Source organism: Amblyraja radiata, chromosome 35, assembly GCF_010909765.2.
Source record: "Amblyraja radiata isolate CabotCenter1 chromosome 35, sAmbRad1.1.pri, whole genome shotgun sequence".
In the NCBI taxonomy this organism is placed as follows: Eukaryota; Metazoa; Chordata; class Chondrichthyes; order Rajiformes; family Rajidae; genus Amblyraja; species Amblyraja radiata.
The window spans coordinates 18,052,147-18,077,617 of NC_045990.1; the positions used below are offsets into that span (position 1 = coordinate 18,052,147).

Sequence of the window (25,471 nt, forward strand, 5' to 3'; positions counted from 1 at the left end):
ATTATATTCTCTATATCACAAAAGCCATGCCAAAAGGGGCAGCAATGACATTGTTAAGTATGCACATGCAGATTTTAATTCCTAGTTGATTAATATGTTGTACAGCCAGGTATAGATTTAAAATGATATTGTTAAATTTTATTTTAACCAATGTTAAAATTTAGTTTTCCAAAATTACTTTTATAAAAACTTACCTTTATCAGGTTCTCAGATTTTTTATTTTTGCCATTTAGTCGTTAGCCCTTATGAAGCAAATGTATTGGACAAATTATTAGACAGAAGAAACTGCAGATGCTGGTTTACAAAAGAAAATAGTGCTGGAGTAATTCAGCGGGTCAGGCAGCATGGTTGGAGGACATGGATTAATTTGTGATATTTCTGGTCGGGACCCTCCAGAGATGCTGCCTTACCAGCTGAGTTACTCTCATGCTGTGTGTGGGTCTATGGGACGAGTTGCCAGAGGAGGTAGTTTAGTTGAGACAGGGCGCAGAAACAGGCCCTTCGGTCCGCCGACCAGCGATCCCCGCATACTAACACAGGGACAATTTTACACATACACCAAGCCAATTAGCCTACATACCTGCACGTCTTTGGATTGTGGGGGGAAACCGAAGAACTCGAAGAAACCGAAAACCCATGCAGGTCACAGGGAGAACGTACAAACTCTGTACGGACAGCACCCGTAGTTGGGATTGAACCTGGGTCTCTGGCGCTGCGAGAGCTGTAAGGCAGCAACTCTACCGCTGCGTCACCGTGCCGCCATTTCTGGCAGATACTATAACAACATTTAAAAGGGATTTGGACAGGTACTTGCATTGGAAAGGTTTAGAGGGATACGGGCCAAATGTGGGTGGTGCTTTGGCACTAGAGTAGATGAGGCATCCTGGTCGGCATCGGCAAGTTGGGCCGAAGGGCCTGTTTCCGTGCCTTGTGACTCAATGACGCTGAATAGTGGATGCCCGGGATCAAAGTTGGAAAGAGACGTTAAATCAAATTAAAGACAGGTATTAAAAGAGAAAATGATAAACACAGGGACAGGAAGGGATAGAGATTACAAGTGAAAAAGTATATCAGGTTTCTCAGCCACACGATCATTTTAAATGTTTTGTGTGGGTTGTAGGAAGAACATTAGGAAAACTTAACAAATCCACGTCAGCTTATGAAGTGGCAAGAGAAGACCCGTAAATCATTCTATTTATTTATTTATTTCTTTTTTATTAGAAGTACAATAAGTTACAGTAATACATACCACATATATCTTATTACATTTGTTGTACCCCTTCATTTTTTGAGCTTTAAGAAAGATAGAAATGAAAGAAGTAAGGAAAGTGAGAGAGTCGTGATAGTGCAAGAGAGTGTTGGGAAAAGAAAGCCCATTAGAAAGAGAGTTAGAGAAGAAAGTTAAGAAATAGACCCTGGAAAAGAAAGAAAGAAAGAGAAACTGTCGCTCTATTATAAAAAACTCCGCAAAAAGGGATATACCAACCATATTTTTCATCCCCCGTTACCAGATCCTGGCACCATTTATTTTTTTAATTACTGTTGCACCTTATGCTTGTAGTAAGTCCATAAATGCAGACCACGTCTTTTGGAAGTGGTCTGCTTTGCCTGCGAGGAGGAGTCTCATATCTTCCAGGTGTAATGTTTCGAACATGTTTGAAATCCACATTTTTATTGTTGGTATAGGAGCGTTTTTCCAGAATTTGAGTATAAGCTTTTTTCCCGTTATTAGCCCATAACTAAATAAATTATTTTGAAACACGTTTAGTTCAGGGCTACCTTCCATTATTCCAAAGATAATCCATTCTGCTTTTGGTATCAATTTTATTTTAAATAATTTTGTGAAGATTTCAAATATTTTGTTCCAGAATTTTGGGATTTTTATACAAAAAACAAAAGAGTGCGCTATGGTAGCTTCTTGAGACTGACATTTATCACAAATGGGTGAGACGTTAGGGAAAAGTTTATTTATTTTGTTTTTTGAATAGTATAGTCTATGTAATGTTTTGAATTGAATTAGAGTGTGTCTTACGTTAATCGACCATTTATGCACATATAGTAAGTGTTTATCCCAGCTCTCTTTTGAAATTTTTATAGCTATTTCTTGTTTCCAGTCTCTTCAAATACCGTCAGTTGTAGGTATTTCTATATTTAAAATAGTGTTATATAAGTATGATATTAAGTTTGCTGATTCGGCCTTTGTCTTCATTGCTTCGTCCAGTAAGTCTGGAGGCATATTATGATAGTCTTTTGTATATTTTTTCAGATAGTCACATAATTGAAAATATTTAAAATATTGATTATTTCTCAAATTATATTTCAGTTGTAATTGTTGGAATGATAGTAATTTTCCAAATTCATACAAGTCTCCGAGCGTTTTGATTCCTATTCTTTCCAATTGTGTAAATGATTTATCTATAGTAGAGGGTTTAAACGACGGATTATTGACTATTGGCGATAAGAGAGATAGATTTCTTAATTTTAGATTCTGTTTTATTTGTTTCCAAGTTCTAATTGTGCTATGTATAATTGGATTTTTGTTGTAATTTTTGTTATTCAGATTCATTGGTGAGATGAGAGTCGCTCCTATATTGCACGGGGAGCAGTCCTCTCTCTCCATTACAATCCAGTCCGCCTGCTGGGCAGAGTTGTCCAGCAGGTGAATCATATTTTTAATATTTACTGCCCAATTATAATACATAAGGTTAGGGAGTGCTAGACCACCCCGCTCTTTGGGTTTGCTCAGATGTGTTCTTTGTATTCTGTGGGATTTATAGTCCCATATAAAGTTTGTGATGTCCGAGTACAGTTTTTTGAAAAACTTTTTTGGAAGATATATGGGGATTGATTGAAATAGATATAGGATGTGTGGTAGAAAGATCATTTTTATAGCATTTATTCGACCTATGAAAGACATCGGGAGCGTTTTTAGTTTCTTAAGTAAGGGACTATAATTGGCATTAAACATAGCTTGATAATTTCTAGTAATTTCAATTCCCAAATATTTACATTTTTCTGTGGCTATTTTAAAGGGGAATTTTAAGAGATGTGTTGAGTCTTTCGGTTTTATCGACATAATTTCACTTTTGTTCCAATTTATTCTGTATCCTGAGAAAAATCCAAAGTCCTCAATTAGATTTAGTATGTTTGGTATACTAATTTGGGGTTTTGTGATGTACAGTAGTACATCGTCTGCATATAAAGATATTATGTTATTTGAATATTTTGTATTATAACCGTAAATATCCGGGTGTGTTCTGATTTTTTCAGCTAAAGGTTCAATTACCAGAGCAAATAACAGCGGTGATAATGAACATCCTTGTCTATTGCCCCTTGATAATTGGAATTTCGTAGATAGTATATTATTAGTTGATATTCTAGCCGTAGGTTTGTTATATAATAATTTTATCCATGCGATGAAGTTCTCTCCCATTTGAAATTTTTGCAATACTTTAATCATATAATCCCATTCTACTTGATCAAATGCTTTTTCTGCGTCCAATGAAATGATTGATAACTCTTGTTCTTCGGGGTTGTGTGAATGCATTATGTTAAGCAGACATCTCAGGTTATTAAATGAATGTCTCCTGGGTATGAATCCCGTTTGATCCGCGTTTATTAATTTACTAACATATTTACTTATTCTAGCTAGTGTTTTCGCTAATATTTTTTTGATCCCTATTTAACAATGCAATAGCTCTGTATGAACCTGGTTCTTCTATGTCTTTATCTTTTTTAAGTATAAAGGTAATCGTTGATTCTGCTAGTGTTTCAGGTAGGATTTGTTCTTTAAAAGCATATGTATACATTTTCTGTAAACGTGGTGTAACTATGTCGTAAAAACTTTTATAAAATTCATTACTGAACCCATCTGGTCCTGGTGTTTTTCCATTCTTTAATGTGTTTATTGTGTCTTCTATTTCCCTAGATGTAATTTGTGCTCCCAGTTCCTCTTAATTCTAATTTTGGAAGATTACAATTGTCCAGGAACTCTGAAACGTTATTATTGTCTGTTAGCGTTTTGGATGTGTATAAATTCTGGTAAAATTGAATGAATCATTTATTGATATCATTGGGTAGTGTTAATAATTCCCCATCATCTGATTTAATCTTTAAAATTGCGTGGTCTTTTTCCCGTTTTTTCAGTTGGCGTGCCAGAAGTTTGTGGGGTTTATCCCCGAATTCAAAGTGTTCCTGTTTTGTAATTTAGAATAGTCTTATAACTTTATCTGATAATAACATATTTAGTTTAAATTTCAATATTAATATTTTATTATGTTTATCCATAGTTGGATCTTTAGCATTATCTATATCTAGTTGTCTGATTTGTTCTTCTAATTGTCTTTGTTCGTTCTTATTCTTTTTGTTTTGAAAAGCTTGGTATGAGAAAATGACTCCTCTAATAAATGCTTTGAAGGATTCCCATAGTAAAATGGCCGATATGTCTGGTGTATCGTTTGTCTCAAAAAATAAGTCCATCTGTTTTTTTAGATATATACTCCCTTGTGGATCTTTTAAAATTTGCAAGTTAAACCTCCAAAACGATTTATTCGTAAACATTCCTTCCAGTTTTAAAAAGAAAGTTAGCGGGGAGTGATCTGAAATCGTATTGGTGTGATATTTAGGGTTCATAGTATAAGGGATAAGGTTTGTATCCACTAGGAAATAATCTATACGTGAGTGTGTTTTGTGTACCATTGAATAAAACAAGTATTCCCTTCCAGTCGGATTCGCGATCCTCCAAACGTCTGTTATGTTTGTATTTTTTGTGTATGTATTTAAGAGTTCACTAGTTTTGGATTTCATAATACCTCTCTGTTTTTGCATCGATTTATCTAAGTACGGGTCTAAAACACAATTAAAGTCTCCTCCAATTATAACATTTTGGTAGTTGAACTCTGCGATTGTATTCAAGATTTTATTAAAAAATTGAGGATTATCAAAATTGGGCGCATATATATTTACCAAGGTGATTGGCGTTGCATGGATCTCTCCTGTAACTATAAGATATTTCCCTTCCTTATCTGATATAATGTTCTTTGATTTAAATGGTATTCCTTTGCGAATAATAATTGCGGTACCTCTGGATTTCGAGGTGTGTGAAGAGTTATATGTTTGGCCTATCCAATTCGCCCTCAATCTCATCTGATCTTGGTGTTTAAGATGCGTTTCTTGAAAAAAAGTAATGTCCGTGTTGTATGATTTCAACTGAGCTAGTATCTTGCCTCTCATTGCAGTTAGACATGAAGAAACAGTTTCATGAACAGCCTCAAACTTCTTCGTGGAATCTTCTGCCACTTTATCAATTCTCCCCGTTAACTCTTCTTGCACATCATCAATTCGTTTTTTTTAAATGCCAATTGAATCAATAACTTTTTGATTGCCAGCATTCATGTTCAACATCATATTTTCCATCATTTTTGAATTTCCAGCCTCAATATCCTTTCTCAGTTCTCTTACCGAATTCTTTATCTCCTCAAGTTCATTTTAACCTTAGCAGCCATCTCAGTCTTGGATCTTGTAGCCATTACAGAGGCCACTTCAGAGGTCAGTTCTTCAGGTTTCTGGCTTTTCAGGTGTTTTGAAACTGTTCTCTGAGGGCTCTGAGCTGGAGACGTTTTTTTCATTTAAAAGCCTCTAACCTCCGTTTAATTCACAGCGCTTACTGATGACGTCATCAACGCGACGTCCAGGGGCTCTGGTAAGTTTTTGAATCGGCCCCAACCTCTAGACCCGATTTTAACGCAAAAAATCGCGAATTTACAGCTGCGGAGCACAATGTTGCGTCTGCTAGTCCAGCATGACGCCACCGGAAGTCACCCACAAATCATTTTTAAAACCATGTTTGAGTTTACTGAGTATTTTCCAAGGAATTGGTTGTCTCATTCAGAAGCATTTGTAGTTGACGTGATAGGAAGGGTTTAGAGGGCTATGTGCCAAATGGGAGTAGACCAACATGACAACTTGGTCAGCATGGACAACTGACATAAAAATTCCAAAAGTGCCAAAATAGAGGTGCAGCAGCACCAGGGACCCAGGTTCAATCCTGACTACGGGTGCTGTCTGTACGGAGTTCGTACGTTCTCCACGTGACCTGCGTGGGTTTTCTTCCACACTCCAAAGAAGTGCGGGTTTGTAGGTTAATTGGCTTGGTGTATGTGTAAAATTGCTCCTAGTGGGTGTAGGATGGTGTTAATGTGCGGGGATCGCTGGTCGACGTGGGCCGAAGGGCCTGTTCTCACGCTGTATCACTAAACTACACTCCCACACTCCAAAGACGTACAGGTTTGTATGCTAAATGGCTTGGTATAATTGTAAATTGGCCCTACAGTGTGTAGGAGAGCGTTGGTGTGCGGTGATCGCTGGTCGGTACGGACTCAGAGGGCCGAAGGGCCTAATTCCATGCTTTATCTTTAAACTAATCTAAACTAATTACAACAGTGGCAAGATGAAACATCACATGTCATGTTGGAACTCTGCATTCCCAAGAAAACATAGCAGTAGCTATTTCAAAAGCACAAAATGGGTATCAGAATTTATGAAGTGCTGGAAGAACTCAGCGGGTCAAGAAGCATCTGTGGAGGGAATGGATAGTCAACGTAGTTTGTCCACTGTGCCTGACCACTGTGTTCCTCCAGCACTTCTAGCATCTGCGATCTCTTGTGTCTCCATCAGAATTTATATCTCATTTTCAAAACGGATATTGAGGAATTATACTCGGGGTACATTTTATTTGAAGGGAAATTAATGTCCAGAAGAGTATTTTACTTGAACACACCAAATGAAGACTGCGCGTGCATACATGACAACTTTTACACAGTAAAATGGCCAAAACGCTTAGGAAAAGGATGAAGAATGTTTGTCTTTTAAAACAAAGTCCTCACACACATGAACTGTATATAATGATAAAACTCTCTTCACAATGTCACAGCCGGCACGATGACAAATGTACTGTCTGTGTGCTGACCAGCTCCATCAGAAATGGGCCTGTGAATTTAAACCAACTTAAAAACTGATCAGTGCTTCATAAAACCAAAAACTGACCCGTTTGTCAAATATATACTTGCATTAAGTTTAGACTGTGACATGCCTGTTGATGTATGGAAAAATATAGCAAAACACAGTGATGTAGGATTCATGTCAGGGGAGTGGGCGGGTACTGAGATAAAATGTGGTGGGAGTCAGTAAGACAGGTGGGAGAAATGGGAAGGGGATGGAGAGAGAGGGAAAGAAAGGGCTACTTGAAGTTAGAGGTCAATGTTCATACCACTGGGGTGTAAAATGCCCAAGCGAAATATGAGATGCTGTTCCCCCAATTTGCGCTGGGCCTCACTCTGATAATGGGGGAGGCCCAGGGCAGAAAGGTCAGTGTGGGAATGGGAGGAGGAGTTATAGTGTCACAATTCGATTGTTCTCCTTTCAGTTTTTGGCACCCTTCAATTATATGGAGACCTGTTCACCCGTTACCGCAGAGGTTCGGCTCACGAACACTCACCTGAAGATCTAGTTCATGACAGCGCTGAGAGAGCTCGTCTCCTGATTCCACCTCCTCACACAAACTGAACCTCTTCAGCTGGACAGAGAAAGTGACAGAGAGATTTACTTCAGACTTTATTTAGAGACACAGTGTGGAAACAAGCCCTTCGGCCCACCGAGACCGCGCAGACCAGGAGCATTTTACAATTTTGTACAGAGACCAAACAATAAACCTACAAACTTGCACGTCTTTGGAGTGTGGGAGGAAACCAGAGCACCTGGAGAAAATCCACGTGGTCACACGGAGAACGTACAAACTCCGTACAGACAGCATCCGTAGTCAGGATGAAACCCGGGTCTCTGGCGCTGTGAGGCACCAACTCTACCCGCTGCGACACAGTGTCACCCACTGATGACGGTGAATTTAATTTGATGATATCTACGGGATCACTCAATTTACAGGGATCATGGAGGATTCACACAAAAAACATTTTGATTCATTATTAAATATCCATAATTAATTCATTCAGCGGGTATTTGTCATACGAATCTGTCGCATAACATCACCATCACTGATGTATTTTAATTAGGTCACTCACAGGATTTTTAGCAATAACCAAATTCTATAAATACCTGGCAGTCCACTTCGCTATAGTTGTCACTAGCCACTGATTCACAAGGGTCCTTGGTCAAAAGCTGGAGAGCAAAGAAAAAAATCAGATTACCAACTGTAATGACAAATATGAGTCCAGATAGCAGGATGTCTAACTTATCGCTAATGTGTAGGAAGGAACTGTCGATGCTGCTTTACACCGAAGATAGACACAAATCTGGAGTAACTCGGCAGGACAGGCAGCATTTCTGGAGAGAAGGAATGGGTGACGTTCCGGCCCGAGACCTTTCTTCAGTCTCAAGCCGAAACGTCGCCCATTCCTTCTATCCAGAATTGCTGGCTGCCCCGCTGAGTTACTCCAGCATTTTGTGTCTATTTAATAGTGTTAAGGCGGAAAGTAAGAAGGAAAATGTACACTGGAAACTAATCCAAGGGGTTATAAATAGTAGATTGAATGCTTTTAGTTTGAACACTTCAAGATTATATGGCTTCACAAACATGCATCAGGCTCAATACGAGGTACCCCTGAGGTGAAGAGTTACTGCCTGCTTGAAGGAGCATGGAGGGCGGGGGAGTGAGAAAGTTAGCAACCCTAGCAATAACGGGCCCTCTATACAGAGGGTTTGGGTTATAGCGAACCAAGGCTCCCATGCATCGTCCCACTTCTGCCAGTTGCCCGGGGAGCAGGCAGCACGTGACACGCTAGTGGACAGAGCGGGCAGCATGAAGGCGGAGTAAGCACGGGCCCTTCTCCCGGTGCACCGCGTCCGGGCTCCCCGGCCCGTGGATTCCTACATGTTTAACCCCCACCCTCGCCCCTACCCGGCCTTGAGTTAAACTTTACCCCCCCCCCCCACCTCACTCGGTTATAGCGGACAATCAGCAACAATGGCCACCATTCTCCCCCCCCCCCCTCCCCCCTCTCCCAGTGATCCATTATTGTGAGGGTTTACTACAGTGAGGTTAGAACACTAGAGCACACAAAAACATGACCACAAAACATGAGGACAAAGGATCTGACTTTGCTCTACCTGTTCATTTTCAAATAAACCAGCAATTCAAACACATTTATTTAGACCAAGGGCTGGCTTCAGAGGAACATTTAAATGCGGCCTTGTCTACTCACCTCCTGAATGGCTGTCATGACAACGTGCTGTACAGATTCCTCAAGCGTCATGATGTGCTGGATGTATTCTGGAAGGGAGAAAAGCAGCTTGGTCGGAGGGTAACACTGTAGTCGTCATTATAAAAACAATGTTTGTCTCGACAAACATTCTCATTTAAACGCAGTCGAGAAAAGCTTCGGACATAACGATCCTGAAGGAGCTGGACGTCGCTTGCAAAGGGCCAGCTTTCTAATCCTGAAGCCGGCTGGTATCCGAATTGTTCTGTGTCGCTGGGAATTATGGCGCGGAGCAGCTGGGATGAGGCATGGAATGCCACATGCAAGCACAGCATTCCATTCCTGGGCTGGTAGCTCGGGTGGGGCAAGGGGGGCAAATGGACACTGTACACTTACAAAAATATCACGGGGCTAACTAAAACACCCACGGGTAGCAGAGTCCCACAGATCTGGGGCCGAGGTAAAAGATTAAAATACAGTACTCAAAACTGCAGCACTGCACTGCCACTAACATAGGCGGTACTGTAGATAGTAAAGAGGGTTGGCTATAATTGCAGCAGGGTCTTGAATGGTTGGGCAGGTGGGCCGAGGAATGGTTGAAGGAATTTAAGACAGAGAAATGTGAGGCTTTGCATTTAGGGATGTCTAACATGGGCAGGACCTATGCAGTGAATGGTAGGAGTGTTGTAGAGCAGAGGGATCTAGGAGTGCTGGCAGAGTATAGAAGTGAGATCGACCGACTGACCATATGGTGCCAGCACAACAACCTGGCTCTCAATATCAGCAAAACCAAAGAACTGATTGTGGACTTTGGAAGAGGAAGGATGAGGACCCACAATCCTGTTTACATCAATGGTGGAGGGAGTCCAAAACTTCACGTTCCTGGGCGTGCATATTTCCGACGATCTTTCCTGGATCTAGCACACTGATGCAATCATAAAGAAAGCACATCAGCGCCTCTACTTCCTGAGAAGATTACAGAGATTCGGTATGTCAAGGAGGACTCTCTTGAACTTCTACAGATTCACAGTAGAGAGCATGCTGACCGGTTGCATCGTGGTTTGGTTCGGCAACTTGAACGTCCAGGAGCGGAAAATAATGCAAAAAGTTGTAAACACTGCCCAGGCCATCACCGGCTCTGACCTCCCCACCATCGAAGGGATCTATCACAATCGCTGCCTCAAAAAGGCAGCCAACATCATCAAAGAGCCACACCATCCTGGCCACACACTGCCATCGGGAAGAAGGTACAGGAGCCTGAAAACTGTAACATCCAGGTTGGGGAACAGCTTTTTCCCTAAAGCCATCAGGCTATTAAACACAATTATGAACTACAATTGATTATTATTATTGCACTGTTATTTGTTCTTTTTTTCCTGAGTTTTTGTTATATTATTAATTATGATTACACATTCTGTTGTGCTGCAACAAGTAAGAATGTCATTGTTCTATCTGGGACATATGACAATAAAACACTCTTGACATAGTTCCTTGAAAGTGATGTCACATGTAGACAGAGTGGTCAAAAAGACCTTAGACACGTTGGACTTCATCAGTCAGAGTATTGAGTATAGAGGTTAGGAGGTCATGCGGCAGTTATACAAGACGCTGGTGAGGCTGCATTTCGAGTATTGTGTTCGGTTTGGGGCACCATTTTATAGGAAAGTTATTGTCAAGCTGGAAAGAGTGCAGAGAAGATTTACCAGGATGTTACCATATTCTCAAGGGCTTGAGCTACAGTGAGAGATTGAGCAAGCTTGGACTCTATTCCTTGAGCGCAGATGGATGGAGGGTGATCTTATAGAGGCGTACACAATTATGGAGGTATAGATTGGGTAAACAAGTCTCTTGCCCCAAATAGGGGAAATGAGAACCAGATGGTTTAAGGTGAGGGGGGAGAAAAGATTTAATAGGAACCCGAGGGGTAACTTACTTTTACACAAAGGGTGGTGGGTGTAGGGAACGAGCTGCCAGTGGAGGTAGTTGAGACAGGTCATATCACAACAATTAAGAGGCATTTAGACAGGTTCATGGATAGGACGGGGTGAGAGGGATATGGGCCAAACTCAGGTAGGTGGGACTAGTGGAGATGGGACATGTTGGTCAGTGTGGGCAAGCTGGGCCTAAGGGCCCGTTTCAATGCTATATGACTCTACCAACTGTAGAGTAAACTTAATTGAGTCACCCTTGAGAATCAAAGGTCAGAAGGTATTCTTATCCCTTCCCCCCTCCAACTCCTAAAGTATGCTTCATATCATTTTAAAGTAATATCAAATGCCATTAATGACACATTTCATGTGCAGTTTCTGGTTGCTAAGCAAAGAGATGTTCGCTATTCTGGGAACGAAGTGCATCATCATCAAGACCTCAAAAAGAATGATCCAATGCAGGGTTAAAACAAAATTCTATTATTATCCCATCACATATTTTCAGAGATAATAAAATGTATCCGTGCTGATATAATGATGTTTTTCATAAGCTAAGTGCCAATTAATTTGCTTATGTAAATTCCCCCTGGTGCGTTGGATGCAAAACTGGGATAACATATAACTATTGTATGTGTGATCGTTGGTCGGCACAGGCTTGGTGGGCCGAAGGGCCTATATCCACGCTGTATCGCTAAAATAAGCAAAGTTTTAGGGGCATCACATAGGAGAAATGTGCTAGCAACGTGGGCTAATTGGCTTTGGTAAAATTGTAAATTATCCCTAGTGTGTGTGTTGGATAGTGCTAGTGTATGGGCTAATCGCTGGTCGGCACGGACTCGGTGGGCCGAAGGGCCTGCATCCGCTTTGTATCTCTCCAATATGGACTTTCATCACATCCACATGGTAGACCCGATAGGACAGCAAGGGGTGGCATGGTGGAGTTGCTGCCTTACAGTGCCAGAGAGCCGGGTTCCACCCCGACTGTGGGCGCTGTCTGTACGGAGTTTGTACATTCTCCCCGTGGGTTTCCTCCCACACTCCAAAGACGTACAGGTTTGTAGGCTAATTGGCTTTGGTGAAAATTCTAAATGGTCCCCAGTGTGTAGAACAGTGTTTTTGTGCGGGGCGGTGGGGACTCGGTGGGCCCTGTATCTCTAAGGGCTCTGTATCTCTAAGCTAAACGAATAATCGGCAAACAGGCAAACGATGCGGTGATGGTCCGCCGGAACATTGCAGCCTGGAACACACCGCGCGGTGCTGGTGTCTCACCGTGTTTCTTCTCACAGCTGACGGCACAGCCGAGCACGAGCTGCAGTAACCGACCCAACTCCGCTGCATCCGAGTGCTCGCCGATCAGGTTCACCTCCGGCAAATTGTACTCGGAAATCTGGTGGCCCAGAACCTGAAGGGAAAGCGAGTTTGAAATTAAAGCAAAGGGACGCTCTCTATTCTGGGTATCTAGTGCATCGTCAACAAACAACCTCAAGACAATCCAATTGTGGAAGGTAGACAAAAGTGCTGGAGCAACTCCGCGGGTGCAGCAACATCTATGGAGTGAAGGAAATAGGCAACGTTTCGGCCTGAAACGTTGCCCATTTCCTTCGCTCCATAGATGCTGCTGCACCCGCTGAGTTGCTCCAGCACTTTTGTCTACCTTCCTTTGGTTCTTGATTCTCTTGCTCTGGGTAAAAGACTCTGTGCGTTCACCCTATCTTCCTCATGATTTTGTACACTTCTATAAGATCACCCCTCATCCTCCTGTGCTCCAAGGAATAACGTCCTATTGAGGTCTTTTTGTTTGTAATATTCTACAGAGGAAGTCATCAGAAGACTGCTGAAGGGAGGATGAGAAAAAAAACACCATAAAAAAGCCAGTGCAGAAACATGAAGCCATGATTATGTACAAAATCCTACATTAATATGTCTACTTTAGTTAGGCACTTTGGCTCCTCGAGGACAGGTGAAGTGTTTCTTACGTGTAAATTATTTCTTAGTTGATAGCACAGCTGCTATAGGAGCAAGTCACACTGCCGACTAGTGTTTTAGCTTTAGCTTAGAGATACAGCGTAATTTACAGAGACCAATTAACCTACAAACCAGCACGTCTTCGGGATGTTGGCGAAAACCCACGCGGTCATAGGGAGAAGGTGAAAACGCCACACTGACAGCACACAAGCATCAAACTCAGGTATCTGGTGCTCATAAGAGAGTTAGATTTAGCTTTGGGCTAACGGAATCAAGGGATGTGGGGAAAAAGCAGGAACGGGGTACCGATTTTAGATGATCAGCCATGATCATATTGGATGATGGTGCTGGCTTGTAGGGCCGAATGGGCTACTCCTGCACCTATTTTTTTTATGTTTCTCTGTTTCCAAGGCAGTAGCTCTACCACCTGTGCCTCATTTTCCTTACTATGTCCAAAATCATCCAGAAAACAAAAGTTTACAAAACGTGCCCCAAAACGTCATGGAATTTTACAGGTTCCCAAAGCACATTAATCAGGCAACTGAACGGTCCCCTCATCAGCCTGGAGAACGATCCTGACCTCCCATCATTGGAGACCTTGGAACCATCTTGAATCTGACTTTATCTTGCAATATAGTATCAATCAGTGTTTTATTCTTTACCTGTCCACTGTGGATGGCTTAGACAATAGACAATAGGTGCAGGAGTAGGCCATTCGGCCCTTCGAGCCAGCACCAGCTGATTGTAATCATGTGTAGTCTTTTCTTTGACTGGATAGAATGTAAACCAAAGCTTTTCGTAGTACCCAGATACACGTCACAATTACAAACCAAACTAAATCTCCAGCACTGTATCTAAAACGCTCAGCTGCGCAATAATACAAACTTCATTCCCCCCCCCCCCACGAAAAACTCTTAAAACAAGCCATTCTATAAATAATTTAGGAGTACTTACATCGTGGTAATATTCCAACATGCTCTGAAGGATTTTCTTCAGGTTGCTGACCTGCATTGTTAAGAGATTTAAACAGTCAGAATCTCTCACAAGCACAAGGGATGTCAGGAACATGATTAGGAATATAATAGTTACAGACAGTTAACTCAAAAACACAGCAAATACATGGCAACCTGCAACAAAGACAGCTGAAAATGCATTTGTTTGTGACCCACTCCATGTTAGTTTAAAGTCGCTTACCCCTGTATCAGCAATACAGGCCCACCACTAATTATCCAGCACCTCCTTTCGCCTGGATACAATTATTGGAGCGCACTTGAAATCTCCCAAGTCCCCCCCCGAAAATGTGGTGTCTAGGCTGGCTGAGGCAGCCGATCTTGACCACATCAGGACCTCCGTGGCCGATCGACAGATCGAATTTGCCCCCTGCGGCCGTGGCTCATGAACTCTGGCCTGGCCAGAGTTGGCAGATCCATTCCCAAAGCCGACCTCTGAGGCTGACATTGCGGGCCGGCATCTCGGCTCCTCGACAGACTGTTCCGGTGCCGTTGGACTCCCCTCGAAGGCCGTGACCTCTTGGTCTGGCAAAATGGATAATCCAGAAAGGCCCTGGAACCAAGGGTGCTGGAAAATCAGTGGTGGGCCTGTAGTTTAGTCCATTTATGATACGATAAAACTTTATTCATCACCGGAGAGAAATTGGTCTGCTGACAGTCACAACACACAAGGTACACGAAAACTTGGAATTAAAGGTGAAAACAAAAACAAAAAGACAAGCTGCCGTGTGCACAGCGCCTTCACTGGAACAAATGAACAAACAAACACAGACTTATCCCCTGGGCAGAGGATTCTAAATTAAAGTGCCACACGAGTCCTCCTTTGTCTCCCACCGTCCGTCACGCGGGGTCCACATTGTTTTTCATGGCGGTCCCCAAACACCGGGTACCCATTGTCTTTCCCTTCCCCCCCCCCTACACTCATCGACCGTTGATTGAGGGTGGAGCGCAAGTCATCGCCCCCCCACCGCCGAGGCTCACATTGCCGCCGAGGCTCCACCGCTGTCGAGGCTCATGCTGCCGCCGTCGCGACTCCCGAGATTATAGAAGGAGCAAAAATCCCTGACTTGCCTCTATAAATCTGTGACCAATCAGTATATCAGTACTTCACGCTGATCCCTATCAGCGAGTTAAATCAGCAAAAACTAGATAACAAGGCAGTTTTCACTTCCCCTCAAACGTTGAAAAGCACTATCTTATTACTATTCAGATCAGATACCATGCTAGTTTGAAATACAACAACGAAAATTTAGATGGTGTAGATGGTGAAAGATAATTTGCCATCTGATAATGAACAATAATACGTTTTGATTCACAGTGATAAACAAATGTACAAGACTTTTTACACAGAGAGTGGTGAATCTGAGGAATTCTCTGCCACAGAAGGTAGTTGAGGCCAGTTCATTGGCTATATTTAAGAGGGAGTTAGATGTGGCCCTTGTGGCTAAAGGGATCAGGGGGTATGGAGAGAAGGCAGGGATGGGATACTGAGTTCGATGATCAGCCATGATCATATCGAATGGCGGTGCAGGCTCGAAGGGCCGAATGACCTACTCCTGCACCTATTTTCTATGTCTATGTCTACTTTCTGCAGATTATGTATGTCTAATAGATTACGTACATCTAAATTTGATCTCATACCATATTGTGAAAACTAACTTACTCTTGGATTGGAAAAAAAACATTGAACTTGCTTTAGGAAGGGCAAATTCAATAACTACATTAAGAAGAAATCTTTTTTATGCCTCCACCTAATTACACTTCACTATAATACTTGCACCCATAGTTGATATCTTGGTTTAGTTGTTTAACAATGAAGGATGCTTCTTCCTTTTGTTTCCCTGAGATTAGGTCAATAGGCACAATGGCTTGGGCTGGCCCAGTGGTAGAGTTGCTGCCTCACAGCGCCAGAGACCTGGGTTCGATCCCGACTACGGGTGCTGTCTGTCGGGAGAGTGTACGCTCCCCCCGTGACCGCGTGGGTTTGTTTCGTTTTCCCGCCACTCCAAAGAAGTGCAGGTTTGTAGGTTAATTAACTTTGGTAAACTTGTATATTGTCCTGAGTGTGTGGGATAGTGCTAGTGTACGGGGTGATCGCTGGTCGCGTGGACTTGTTGAACCGAAGGGCCTATTTACACGATGTATCTCTAAACTAAAAGTTCCTAGTTTTATAGGATAGTGCTATTGTACAGGGTGACCGCGGATGGGGGGGGGGGGGGGAGAAGAAAGGAGAAAAAGGAAGAGGAGGAGCCAGAGAGCTGAGGAAGAGCTGAGAAGGGGAGGAGACAGCAAGGGCTACCGGAAATTGGAGAAGTTAATGTTCATGCCGCTAGGGTGCAGACTGCCCAAGCGGAATATGAGATGCTGCTCCTCCAATTTCCAGTGGTGCTCACTCTGGCCATGGAGGAGGCCGAGGACAGAAAGGTCGGATTCAGAATGGGAGGGGGAGTTAAAGTGCTGAGCCACAGGGAGATCAGGTTGGTTAAAGCGGACCGAGCGGAGGTGTTCGGCAAAACGATCGCCAAGCCTACGCTTGGTCTCACCGATGTAGATCAGCTGTCAGACAGAGTTTGATCCTACCTTCACTGTGCTAACACTCCGTAAAAGTAACGAGGTTAGGCATCCAATTAAACCGCCCTTCCTTTTACCAGGAAGTACAGATGCTCCTCGACTTGCTATGCTTCGACTTTACGATGGTGCAAAAGCAATATGCATTCAGTAGAAACCGTGCTTTGAATATTTGAATTTTGATCTTTTTCCGGGCTAGCGATATGCGGTACGATACTCTCTCGTGATGCTGGGCAACGGCAGCGAGCCGCAGCTCCCAGTCAGCCACGCGATGTCGCTGCCATGGCCCAGCATCACGAGAGAGTATCGTACCGCATATCACTAGCCACGAGAATGTTTGGTAGGTTGGGTTTATTAAATAAGTAAGTTTATTTACCAAGTATTCATATACAAGGAATTTGCCTTGGTGCTCCGCCCACAAGTAACAACATAACATAGTGACAGTTACGAATGACATAGAAAACACTAAACATTATTAATAATAAAACATTAATGATAAAACACCATTGATCAAGCATGTGAACCAACAAAATACCAGATCAAAGGGAGGCTACAGATTTTTGGCTGTTGAGTAGAGCAACTACTCGTGGATAAAAACTGTTTTTATGTCTGGCTGTGGCAGCTTTGACAGTCCGGAGTCGCCTTCCAGAGGGAAGTGATTCAAAGAGTTTGTGGCCAGGGTGAGAGGGGTCAGAGATGGTCAGAGAACTGCTGTAGTTTTGGGAGCAACAACAGCAGCAGGAGTTTAGCAAGAGATACGACTGATTGGCTCTAGCCCAAGTGGGAGGAGAGAAGTGAGTCAGTGCTGGGAAAACAGTTGAAAACTGAGGAATTTGGTTTGTAAATTGGTAAATCAGGCAATTTATCAGTCAATTTAAGCAAGACTGCTATTAGCGAGCGGCAGTGAGTGAGCGAAGTGCCCTGTGAGAAAAGTGTGAGTCTTTGGCTTGAGAGTCTTCGGCGAGGAGACGAAAGAAGGAAATGTCAGGCAAGCTGATTCAGTGCGATGCTTGCAGTATGTGGGAGGTCAAGGACACCGCTGGTGCCTCTGGCTGCTACAAATGCGAGAAGTGCATCCAGGTAGAGCTCCTGAAGGGCCGTGTTGGGGAACTGGAGAAGCAAGTGGATGACCTCCGGTTCGTCCGAGAAACGGAGTCGTTCCTCGACAAGTCCTACAGTACGATTGTTACACCTAAGGTACTGGAAGAGAGAAGGTGGGAGACAGTGAGAACGGGAGGGAAGCATGGAATGCCAACGTCCCCGGGTGTTGTACCTCTTGTGAACAGGTTCACCCACTTAGAAGCTGTCGGGACAGAAGAGGTGTTTACACTGGGCGACGGACTGGCTTGTGATGCGAATAGGGCTGTTGAGCCAAAACCAAAAAGGCCTAAGGCAGGCAACGCCATTGTAGTGGGAGACTCCATTGTGAGAGGTACGAACAGGGGTTTCTGCGGCAACAGACGGGATGCGAGGATGGTGTGCTGCCTTCCTGGTGCCAGGATCCAGGATGTCACGGACAGAGTGCAGAAAATCCTCAAGGGCGAAGGTGAACATCCGGAAGTGGTAGTGCATGTCGGCACAAACTGATGTCGGAAAGAAGGGGATGAATATTCTGCAGCGTGACTTTAGAGAGCTCGGAAAAATGCTGAAAAGCAGGACCTCCAGGGTTGTTATCTCCGGTTTGCTTCCAGTTCCTCGTGCTGGCGAGAGCAGGAACAGGGAGATACGGGACCTGAACGTGTGGCTGATGAACTGGTGCACGGGGCAGGGATTTCGATTCTTAGATCACTGGGATCTGTTTTGGGGTAAGGGGGAACTGTACAAAAGGGACGGATTGCATCTTAACAGGTGTGGGACCAGCATTCTGGCAGGCAGGTTTGCCACTGCTACACGGGTGGTTTTAAACTGAATAAGGGGGGTGGGGTGTCGAATGGGATAGTGAAGGATGGAGTTAAAGGGAAAGGGTTTCTTAAATGTGTGAGCGTAGAGACAGAGGGGTGTAAAATGAGGGTAGAAGCAATAGGTAGCAAGGTGAAAAGTAAAAGTGGCAGGCCGGAAAATGCAGGGCAAAAATCAAAAAGGGCCACTTTTCAACATAATTGTATAAGGGGTAAGAGTGTTGTAAAAACAAGCCTGAAGGCTTTGTGTCTCAATGCAAGGAGCATTCGTAATAAGGTGGATGAGTTGAATGTGCAGATAGCTATTAATGACTATGATATAGTTGGGATCACGGAGACATGGCTCCAGGGTGACCAAGGCTGGGAGCTGAACATCCAGGGATATTCAATATTCAGGAGGGATAGAGAGAAAGGAAAAAGAGGTGGGGTAGTGTTGCTGATTAGAGAGGAGATTAACGCAATGGAAAGGAAGGACATTAGTTTGGAGGATGTGGAATCGGTATGGGTAGAGCTGCGAAACACTAAGGGGCAGAAAACGCTGGTGGGTGTTGTGTACAGGCCACCTAACAGTAGTAGTGAAGTTGGAGATGGTATCAAACAGGAAATTAGAAATGCGTGCGACAAAGGCAAAACCGTTATAATGGGTGACTTCAATCTACATATAGATTGGGTGAATCAAATTGGCAGGGGTGCTGAGGAAGAGGATTTTTTGGAATGTATGCGGGATAGTTATCTAAATCAACATGTAGAGGAACCAACGAGAGAGCAGGCTATTTTAGACTGGGTATTGAGTAATGAGGAAGGGTTAGTAGCAGTCTTGTTGTACGTGCCCCCTTGGGCAAGAGTGACCATAATATGGTTGAGTTCTTCATTAGGATGGAGAGTGACATTGTTAATTCAGAAACAATGGTTCTGAACTTAAAGAAAGGTAACTTTGAGGGTATGAGACGTGAATTGGCCAAGATTGACTGGCAATTAATTCTAAAAGGGTTGACGGTGGATATGCAATGGAAGACATTTAAAGACTGCATGGATGAACTACAAAAATTGTTCATCCCAGTTTGGCAAAAGAATAAATCAGGGAAGGTAGTGCATCCGTGGATAACAAGGGAAATCAGGGATAGTATCAAAGCGAAGGATGATGCGTACAAATTAGCCAGAAAAAGCAGCATACCAGAGGACTGGGAGAAATTCAGAGACCAGCAGAGGAGGACAAAGGGCTTAATTAGGAAAGGAAAAATAGATTATGAAAGAAAACTGGCAGGGAACATAAAAACTGACTGCAAAAGTTTTTATAGATATGTGAAAAGAAAGAGATTAGTTAAAACAAATGTAGGTCCCTTGCAGTCAGAAACAGGTGAGTTGATCATGGGGAACAAGGATATGGCGGACCAATTGAATAACTACTTTGGTTCCGTCTTCACTAAGGAAGACATAAATAATCTGCCGGAAATAGCAGGGGACCGCGGGTCAAAGGAGTTGGAGGAATTGAGTGAAATCCAGGTTAGCCGGGAAGTGGTGTTGGGTAAATTGAATGGATTAAAGGCCGATAAATCCCCGGGCCAGATAGGCTGCATCCCAGAGTACTTAAGGAAGTAGCTCCAGAAATAGTGGATGCATTAGTAATAATCTTTCAAAACTCTTTAGATTCTGGAGTAGTTCCTGAGGATTGGCGGGTAGCAAACGTAACCCCACTTTTTAAGAAGGGAGGGAGAGAGAAAACGGGGAATTACAGACCAGTTAGTCTAACATCGGTAGTGGGGAAACTGCTAGAGTCAGTTATTAAAGATGGGATAGCAGCACATTTGGAAAGTGGTGAAATCATTGGACAAAGTCAGCATGGATTTACAAAAGGTAAATCATGTCTGACGAATCTTATAGAATTTTTCGAGGATGTAACTAGTAGCGTGGATAGGGGAGAACCAGTGGATGTGGTGTATCTGGACTTCCAGAAAGCTTTCGACAAGGTCCCACATAAGAGATTAGTATACAAACTTAAAGCACACGGCATTGGGGGTTCAGTATTGATGTGGATAGAGAACTGGCTGGCAAACAGGAAGCAAAGAGTAGGAGTAAACGAGTCCTTTTCACAATGGCAGGCAGTGACTAGTGGGGTACCGCAAGGCTCAGTGCTGGGACCCCAGCTATTTACAATATATATTAATGATCTGGATGAGGGAATTGAAGGCAATATCTCCAAGTTTGCAGATGACACTAAGCTGGGGGGCAGTGTTAGCTGTGAGGAGGATGCTAGGAGACTGCAAGGTGACTTGGATAGGCTGGGTGAATGGGCAAATGTTTGGCAGATGCAGTATAATGTGGATAAATGTGAGGTTATCCATTTTGGTGGCAAAAACAGGAAAGCAGACTATTATCTAAATGGTGGCCGACTAGGAAAAGGGGAGATGCAGCGAGACCTGGGTGTCATGGTACACCAGTCATTGAAAGTGGGCATGCAGGTGCAGCAGGCAGTGAAGAAAGCGAATGGTATGTTAGCTTTCATAGCAAAAGGATTTGAGTATAGGAGCAGGGAGGTTCTACTGCAGTTGTACAGGGTCTTGGTGAGACCACACCTGGAGTATTGCGTACAGTTTTGGTCTCCAAATCTGAGGAAGGACATTATTGCCATAGAGGGAGTGCAGAGAAGGTTCACCAGACTGATTCCTGGGATGTCAGGACTGTCTTATGAAGAAAGACTGGATAGACTTGGTTTATACTCTCTAGAATTTAGGAGATTGAGAGGGGATCTTATAGAAACTTACAAAATTCTTAAGGGGTTGGACAGGCTAGATGCAGGAAGCTTGCTCCCGATGTTGGGGAAGTCCAGGACAAGGGGGTCACAGCTTAAGGATAAGGGGGAAATCCTTTAAAACCGAGATGAGAAGAACTTTTTTCACACAGAGAGTGGTGAATCTCTGGAACTCTCTGCCACAGAGGGTAGTCGAGGCCAGTTCATTGGCTATATTTAAGAGGGAGTTAGATGTGGCCCTTGTCGCTAAGGGGATCAGAGGGTATGGAGAGAAGGCAGGTACAGGATACTGAGTTGGATGATCAGCCATGATCATATTGAATGGCGGTGCAGGCTCGAAGGGCCGAATGGCCTACTCCTGCACCTAATTTCTATGTTTCTATGTTTCTATGATCTTGCCCGCTCGCTTCCTGGCGGAAAAATACATTTTCCCACTTACGATATTTTTGATTTACGATGGGTTTATCGGAACGTAGCCCCATCGTAAATTGAGGAGCACCTGTACTGGCAGTTCCAGGCGAGATTAGCTGGCCTAGCTGAGACTATGATAGACACAGGCTGTTCATTATCAGCTGGTGCTTTTACATACAGTGTGGAAACAGGTCCTTTAGTCCACCGAGATCACACCGACCAGCGATCACCCCATACACTAGCACTACCCTACACACTATGACAATTTACAATTTTGTACCAAAGCCAAATAACCGACAAGTTTTGTACGTGTTTGGAGTGTGGAAGGAAACCGCAGCACCCGGAGAAAACTGATGTGGTCACAGGGAGAAGGTACAAACTCCGTACACCCAGCACCCGTGGTCAGGATCGAACCTGGTGTTCTGGCGCTGTGAGGCGCTGCGTCACTGTGTGCCGTCCACTGAACCATGAGAAAAGGAAACCAGATTCCTGTGAAAAGTTCCGCGTGTCAGGACATTGTCACATTAGCCACCACTTATCTAAAATGATGTTCTGCAGCAAGTGGTCAAAGAAAGTTTTTCCTCAAGAAAAGTCTCGATCCACCTCCCCATGCCCTCCAGAACCACTGAGTTACTCCAGCACTTTGTGTTCTACACAAAACATTCAGTAAATGTATAGAGTCAATGTGTGGAATTCTCTGCCACAGAAAGTAGTTGAGGCCAGTTCATTGGCTATTTTTAAGAGGGAGTTAGATGTGGCCCTTGTGGCTAAAGGGATCAGTGGGAATGGAGAGAAGGCAGGTACAGGAGTTGGATGATCAGCCATGATCACATTGAATGGCGGTGCAGGCTCGAAAGGCCGAATGGCCTACTCCTGCACCTATTTACTATGTTTTTATGTTTCTAGAGCAAACCATGAGTCAATCTTTTCTTACTTGCTGAACTTTGACCGTCAGCAGTTGAATGAACTTTGAGCAGAAGGGGGCAGATCGGATTGATCAGGTTGTGTAACTTTACATCAGATTATTTACAGGCAAATTGATTTGTTTCAGGTAGCTGCACCGTGCATATAGCTTCAGCCTAATAGCCCTGTCCCTCGGTACGAGTTCATTCCAAGAGCTCTCACGAGTTTAAAAAAAACCAAACTCGTTGTAAGCACGGAGAATGAACGTAGCGGGTACGTCGGAGCTCGGGGACGTCTCTTAGCGCTAACGACAGGTACTCAGGAAGACTCGCTAACGGCAGGCAAGCACGGGAAGACTCGTGAAGATTTTTCAACATGATGAAAAATGTCCACAAGAGCCCCGAGTACCGCCAAGTGGCCATTACCGTAAATCTCCGAGTTCGAATCAGGGCAAACTCGGGAGAGCTCTTGGAATGAACTCGTACCGTGGGACAGGGGTTTGAGAGAAACAAATAGAAACAAGCTGCACAGGAGGCAGGACCAATTAAACAGCTCCTGTTTTGATAGTCAGTCGTGTCCGTTGCAGAGAAACAGGTCAGTTGGTGTTTCCGTCTATAAATCTCCGCCTGTCGATTATAGACGGAAATCCACACAATCACAGGGAGAACGTGCAAACTCTGTATAGTCAGCACCCGAGTTCAGCATCGAACCCGGGTCTCTGACACTGTGAGGCCACAGCTGCGCCACTGCGCCGCCCGCTAGAGAGGGGAAGCATAATGTTAAATGGAAAAGTAGAGTATATACCAGTGGCAGGCCGCAGGGCTGGGAAGTTTTTAGAATCCAGCACCGAAAGACTAAAAAGCTCATCAGAAGAGAGAACAGTGATTTGGAGAGAAAACGTGTGTGTGTGTGTTGTATAGGTTGAACAACGATGTTCTGACACCCTCGATTCAGGAATCTTTCTGGATTATCTGATTTTCTGGACCAACAGAGATCAGGTGATAATGAAACGACAATACACCACTGGCTGGCTAAAGACACCCCCTCCCGTGTCTCTAAAGCACCATGGAGTGCCATCCCTGGCTCCCACCGTCTCCCCGCCATTTAGAGACCCGGCTTACGATCCCACTCCCACCAGTGAGCCCTCGTTCACGCACCACATGTTCCGCTGACACGGCAGTTGTTGCAGATTCTGTTATAGCCCCTGGCGGCAGCGATTTCTTTGGGCTCCCCCTCCCCACTCCCCGGCTGGTGGGACTAGGCAGTTCCCTCCTCATGTATGAAAACACACTGTGACAGTTTCTCTGGATATGTAAATATGAAGGAGCAGTGGAGGGGGGTGTGGGATCTCCAGAGAACAAGGCCAGTGAATTAATTATTGCAAATAAAAATGTAAATACATATTCCTTCATTTAGGATTTCTGTGGAAGAATATTGTCATTCTTATCTTCGCACTCACCTTCAACCTCCAGTCATTGATATCTTCCTTGATACGCCCTAACCAGGCCTCATTAAACCAGGCGGGATCACTACAGAAAAGATACAGAACGACTCTTAACTGGAACAATATAGAAGAATGTGAAACATTCATCACAGTCACTAACAATCGGCAACAATTTTCTTTTACTGACAGGCACTTGATGTAAATGGGCCATTTTGGTTAGCGTAAGCAGGTTGGGTGGAAGGGCCTGTTGCCATTTTGTACGCCTCCAAATGGCTGGATGTTGTTGTTTCAATCAGACTATTAAACACAACTTCAGTCTGAAGAAGGGTTTCAACCCGAAATGTCGCCTATTTCCTTCGCTCCATAGATGCTGCTGCACCCGCTGAGTTTCTCCAGCATTTTTGTCTAACTTCGATTTTCCAGCATCTGCAGTTCCTTCTTAAACTCCAAACTATAACAGCCTATTGCATTTTATCTGTTTATTTAAGTGTGTATATATATATTCTATGGTATATGGACACATTGAACTGTTCTGTATTTATGCCTACAATATTCTGTTGTGCTGCAGCAAGCAAGAATTTCATTGTCCTATCTGGGACACATGACAATAAACTCTCTTGACTCTTGACTTGACTGAAGCAAGGCCCCAACCTGAAACATCGCCGACCATTCCCTCCACAGATGCTGCCTGACCCGCTGAGTTCTTCCAGCACTTTGTGTTTTCCACCCGTTTCTATCTGTTCCTTCTTGTCTTTCATCCAATTATTGTGAGTAATTTTGGGGCCCATATCCGAGGAAAGATGTGCTGGCTCTGGGGAGGGTCCAGAAGAGGTTTACAAGAATGATCCTAGGAATGAGTGGGTTAACCTATGCTGAGTGTTTGACGGCACTGGGCCTGTACTTGCTAGAATTTTGAAGAATGAGGGGGGACCTCATTGAAACGTATAGAATAGTGAAAGGCCCAGATAGAGTGGATGTGGAGAGGATGTTTCCACTAGTGGGAGAGTACAGGACCAGCGGTCACAGCCTCACAATTAAAGGACGTTCTTTTAAGAAGGAGATGAGGAGAAATTTCTTTAATCAGAGTGTGGTGAATCTATGGAATTCTTCGCCACAGAAGGCTGTGGAGGCCAGCTCAGTAGATATTTTTTAAGGCAGAGATAGATAGATTCTTGATTAGTACAGGTGTCAGAGGTTATGGGGAGAAGGCAGAAGAATGCGGTCAGGAGGGAGAGATAGATCAGCCATGATTGAATGGCGGAGCAGACTTGACGGGCTGAATGGTCTAATTCTACTATTCCTTATGACCTCTGCCTCTAACTACTTACTTTCAAAGTAATATTTACTTTGACGAGTTTAATCTCCATCACACGTTTTACCTCT

The 25,471-nt window shown here is 43.7% G+C and overlaps 1 protein-coding gene across 4 annotated transcripts in view; it reads right to left on the reverse strand.

Annotated features, from left to right (window-relative positions):
• The window catches only part of hook2 (hook microtubule tethering protein 2), a 76,077-nt gene that overhangs the window by 44,198 nt on the left and 6,408 nt on the right, over positions 1–25,471 (reverse strand). For all 4 annotated transcript variants that reach the window (XM_033051009.1, XM_033051012.1, XM_033051010.1 and 1 more), the window contains exons 3-8: positions 24,104–24,173; positions 14,060–14,110; positions 12,410–12,542; positions 9,216–9,283; positions 8,110–8,172; positions 7,496–7,573 (exon numbers count right to left, since the gene is read on the reverse strand). In XM_033051009.1, coding sequence (XP_032906900.1) covers positions 7,496–7,573; positions 8,110–8,172; positions 9,216–9,283; positions 12,410–12,542; positions 14,060–14,110; positions 24,104–24,173 — 463 coding nt within the window. The remainder of the gene's footprint in view (positions 1–7,495; positions 7,574–8,109; positions 8,173–9,215; positions 9,284–12,409; positions 12,543–14,059; positions 14,111–24,103; positions 24,174–25,471) is intronic.